At 37.9% G+C, this 4,770-nt stretch overlaps 1 protein-coding gene across 3 annotated transcripts in view; it reads right to left on the bottom strand.

Annotated features, from left to right (window-relative positions):
- The window catches only part of LOC122091454, a 25,167-nt gene extending 20,678 nt beyond the window's left edge, over positions 1 to 4,489 (bottom strand). For 2 of the 3 annotated variants that reach the window (XM_042661411.1, XM_042661413.1), the window contains exons 1-2: positions 4,343 to 4,489; positions 2,095 to 2,342 (exon numbers count right to left, since the gene is read on the bottom strand). In XM_042661411.1, coding sequence (XP_042517345.1) covers positions 2,095 to 2,283 — 189 coding nt within the window. In that variant the 5' untranslated portion in view covers positions 2,284 to 2,342; positions 4,343 to 4,489. The remainder of the gene's footprint in view (positions 1 to 2,094; positions 2,343 to 4,342) is intronic. The other variant, XM_042661412.1, reaches the window with a different exon arrangement.
- Between the last annotated feature and the right edge of the window lie 281 nt (positions 4,490 to 4,770).

The raw sequence follows: 4,770 nt of genomic DNA, 5'->3' as shown, positions 1-4,770 counted from the left end.
CCCCCCCCCCCCAACTCTCTGATATCTAGTCTTCTCTCCCTCCTCTCCCCATGGTCATCGTGGAAGAGTGTATAGTCTATTGGACCTCCTCCTCCTCTGGCCTCTTTAGCTCTTCCACTGCCTGAGATTTGGTCAGAAATAGAGGCCCCCTTGTCCTTTAGAGAAAAATTGTTTGGTTCAAAGGCTATATTCCCCGCCACTTCTTTATAATTTGCGTTCCATTTCTAACTCTCTCCCCACCTAATCCTTCTTAATCTATAGACACATCCAGGTTCCCCCCTGTTGTCGCTGCTGGAATGGTACTAAAGATGTCAACCATCTATTTATTTCCTGTACCTTTGCCTCCTATGTTTGGAAGCGTGTTCTCTGCTACTGTTGGCCCTCTAGTTGGCATGTCCTTCCCCTTGAAAGATAATGGTTATAGGTTAACATGACATTCACAAGTAGCACTATTTGTGATACAGTTGGTAAGCTTGCTTTTTGTGCCATCAATCACATCTTGATGGAACATAATCTTCGTAGATGGACGTCCAACTCTAGATCCTTTGATATGATTTGGAAATCCATCTTTTTTTTATGTTAGTTCTAATCTTTTTGTTCTCCTCATCCACCCTGTAAGGAATTCCCCAAGGAACAGGCTTATTATTGTCTCCTGGGGTCTGCCCACCCCATTTTAATTTCCTATATGCCCTCTACAACAACAACAACAACAATCATAACCTTATCCTAACTAAATGGGGTTGGCTACATAGATCCGATATGGAAAAAAGAAAAAAAAAATAAAAGGACGCAACATAAGAGAGTTAAAATAAAGAGAAAAATGAGGTAAGAGCAGAAAATAAATCAGTAGTCAAAGACACATCACAGGAACATCCCCTAGAAGGGGTTGGCTACATGGGTCCTTGTCCTCCACAAAACTCTATCCCTAGTCATACTCAAATCGAGCCCTAACATATGCATATTTTTTCTTAGCACTTCTTCGATAGTCATTTTAAGCTTGCCCCTACCTCTTCTGGCTCCCTCCAACTAAATCAGGTCACTCTTCCTTACTGGGGCATCCATAGGTCTCCGATGAGTCTGGGTCGAGGTAGAGCAGGAAGGGTGGTCTGATTCTACAGAAGAAGAATTTTCACATTCAGCCACCGTGGCAGCAAACCCAAATGGCATAGGAAAAAATGAGAATAAAAACCACAAGGAAGGAACAGGCTTATTGTTGTCTTCTGGGGTCTGCCCACCCCCATTTTAGTTTCCTCCTCCCCCCTTGAGAGTTTTGGCTGTGCAGCTTTTTGCTTTGTTCCTTCTCCTCCCCCCCCTCTTTCCCCTCTCCCCTCTCCCCTCTCCCCTCTCCCCTCCTCTTCCGTGTATATTACTCTTCCTCTTGGTAATTAAACTATTCATTCATCCCAAAAAAAAGTCCCCAGAATTTAGCCAAAATAATAAAATTAGACCACCAAAGCAATACCCTAAACTAAATATAGAAACTACAGCAGATAATTTTATCAACTTAAAGCCTATTAATAAGAACAGTGAAGACATTATTTCCAAAAAAAAAAAAAAAAATGATCCCTTCCTCAAAAGCATCTCAGGGTTTGCTCTGAAAGCTCGAGAAAAATAGTGTAAAGTATCCTCATTGTGATCAGAGAACCTATAAGCCACATGGAGAAATTCAGTTCCAAGGTTACATATTTATGCAACAGTATGTTACTTTGATGGCACAAATCAGTTTAAGAGGTAGAACATTGAAAGCTATATATCATGAAAGTACAAAAACTTATTCAACTAACTTAAGCCACACACAAAAGGCCAGGAATTAGAACATCCAATTTTGTATTGGCTACTGCAGAATGAAAACAGTTGGTAGACTCTTTATTTTCTTAGAGATACCTAGTGAAACAACTTGCAGTTCAAATTGATATACACAGACAGAAAAATAAAATGCAAATGTCCTGCACATGAAAAGATGTTGATAAATAATTGATATTCACCCCATCAGCCATTATTAACAAAGAGAAAAGTGTGCTTATGTGGTGATACGTCACATCATTACCAAAAAAAAAAGATGTACGTAACATGGTTTTAAGTTTATAGTCTCACCCTAGCATCTCCTTTCTGATTTTCTGGTAAATACTCTTTACGTGTTTCATCATGATGGCCTAGGCTTGTCACAAGATTACCACTTGGAGATTCAGAATTTGATCTAATGCATGGAGTACCACATGCATGTTCTAGTCTTGATGACGTCCGCTTTCGCCTATATGTTATAACCACCTTACTGCTTATCATCTCAGCCTTCAAGCATTCCTGCTTCTTCTTCCCAATTTGACAAATAGAAACCTACAGAACTAAAAAAACAAATGCAATCAGACTCTAAAGGCATATGCTAAAATGTAACATTCTGTGTGTATATGCATATTTAAAAGTCAGATTCACAATGTGGGGCAGAATGATGTCCACTGATATGGCAAACTCATGTTACTAAAATGCTAAATTGTGGTGTGGAGGCTAGTTCTCAAGGTCACCTAAAACACTATGGACTGCACTCTAATATTGAAAATTTGGTTCTGTCTGAAAAGCAATCTATGGAAAGGCGTAATAGTGGACAGTTATCAGAAACAATTACAGAGAACCATAGTACATGCACTTGAAGTAGTCAATATTACAGAAATTATATTTTTTTATGGTAAAGAATCATGTCATTCTATCCAATCATAAGAGTACCACTGCCTCCAACATACATAATGGCATCATATTATCAGAAATTCATGTTTATTTGCTGTATAGTTCTTTTTTTCTTTTCTTTTTTTGGAACATGCATAATCACCACCAGCCTATATCAAACATGAACAAATAATTCCCACATCAGTTAAGATCTCCAATACAGACAAAGTGATTCACTGTATGTCATTGTATGATATGAATTTACCTTTTCACTATGGAAGCAGCTCCAATTAAAGAGACTTCCAAATTCCATAAACTAGAAATTAAATTATATAATGATGGATTTACATGGTTATTCGGAGTGATTTCTGAACTCAGCTACTTCTAAAATATTTAAGGTATTCTACCCACATTTTAATGGCTTGCAAGGCCATACTTTGCATATCAATAAGACAAGTTATCCAAGAGCTAATAACATCCAGAACCAGCCAGACCTCCTCCTTTTGTTTTTTTAGTCTGGGGGTGGGGGGGAGAGGGGGAGGGTGAGAGGGTGAGAGGGTGAGTGGCAGATGAATACATAGGAGCTATCTTCCTTCATTCTTATCTAATTAATCTTACTTTTCAGCCTAGATTTAAACATGTTATTGTTTCCCAATATCATAATTCTTATGTTCTTTATGACTCGCAGATGTCTCACAATTTATCTCATTTAAATCATCCAAAATAATGGAGTGTTTTAAATTTTTTTAACTAATAAAGCACCAACTTGCATAATTCATGGTGTATGGTGGGTCTGGCACTGACAATTTTAGGGAGTGCATGTAAGTTATATCTGTCATTGGTCTCTTATGCAGTACAGGAAAAATTCTCTGATAATGGTAGTTGAACAGCGAAAACATTGTTAGGCTCACTTAGCATTTGGCAACAAAAACTGAAAACCATTACCACCCAGAAGAATGTTAAATTTGTAATGACTCATGTCTGAGGGACAAAGATAAGACCACAAACTCGAAGCCAAGCATTTGGTATTGAGTTTCCACCTTTGTTTTTTCAGTGACAAATTTAATCAGACATAGAACCAAACTGAAAGTTAGCAGTTAATTCTCAATAAATGGAAATTAGAGGCTAAAATCCATCTGCAAGACCGCAATCTCTACATTCATAGTCAACAAAACAGTTTAAACTAAAATTCACAGAACCTATAACCCTGGTTCAGGGCAAGGCCAAAAGGGACAGAAATAGTGAAATCAAAAAAATAAAAAAAGAATAGGCTTTCCTGTATCACCAGAATGAATTTGTTCATGTTCCAAGAAATATCATCTGTTTACAGCTACCTATATTTCCAATATGATTAACAAAAAAATTGAAAAGATAAAGAGAGAGAGAGAGAACGCCCACCCATTTTTCTTTCCCCTTCCCCCACCCCCTTTCCGCAATGCGAAGAAGCAGCCACAGATAACAGATTAAATGGAAAATGCAAATGTTCCAAAAGGGAAAATATAATATCTTGAAGCAACCACAACATATTCTTTTGATTTCGTAATCTAAACATGAAAGAAAAGAAAACTCAACTGATGAAATTACTGTTCCCTTCTCGTCAGGAGAAATTCAAAGTCGACCCCAAAAAAAAAAAAATCAAAAACAAAAGCCGTAAAAAAGACTAAATACAGAATTTGTTGCAGACCTGAGAGCTGAAGAGAGAAAGAGAGCATCGACGACGACCCAGCAGAAATGGAAAGTGCAGAAGAGAGAGAGAGAGAGCGAGGGGTAAATCCTTGGGTCGCTTGGGTTGTTTTAAGTAAGCATGTCAGTGAGTCAGTGAACAACTGTAAACGTTATTTCTTTGGGATGTGATGGAATAGACGCATGCGTACAAAACCTTCATACATACTACCAAAACCCGTTGGAACAGACTCGGTCCAATGGTCCCACCACTCCCCCAAGTTTCTGACCATTGGGTTTGGGCTACTGTGGAGGGAAACCATCAGAAGGGTATAATTGTATTTTTAAGTAATGATTGGTACCGTCGAGAAATTAGGACTTAAAGCTTAATAAACGCATTGTCTTTATGAAGAAATTAAATAAATATTTTGGTCAAGGGTAATTTACAAT

Source organism: Macadamia integrifolia, chromosome 10 (genome assembly GCF_013358625.1).
Source record: "Macadamia integrifolia cultivar HAES 741 chromosome 10, SCU_Mint_v3, whole genome shotgun sequence".
Taxonomy (NCBI): Eukaryota; Viridiplantae; Streptophyta; class Magnoliopsida; order Proteales; family Proteaceae; genus Macadamia; species Macadamia integrifolia.
Note: the sequence above shows the minus strand (reverse complement) of the source record. Positions and strands in the feature narration are given on the sequence as shown.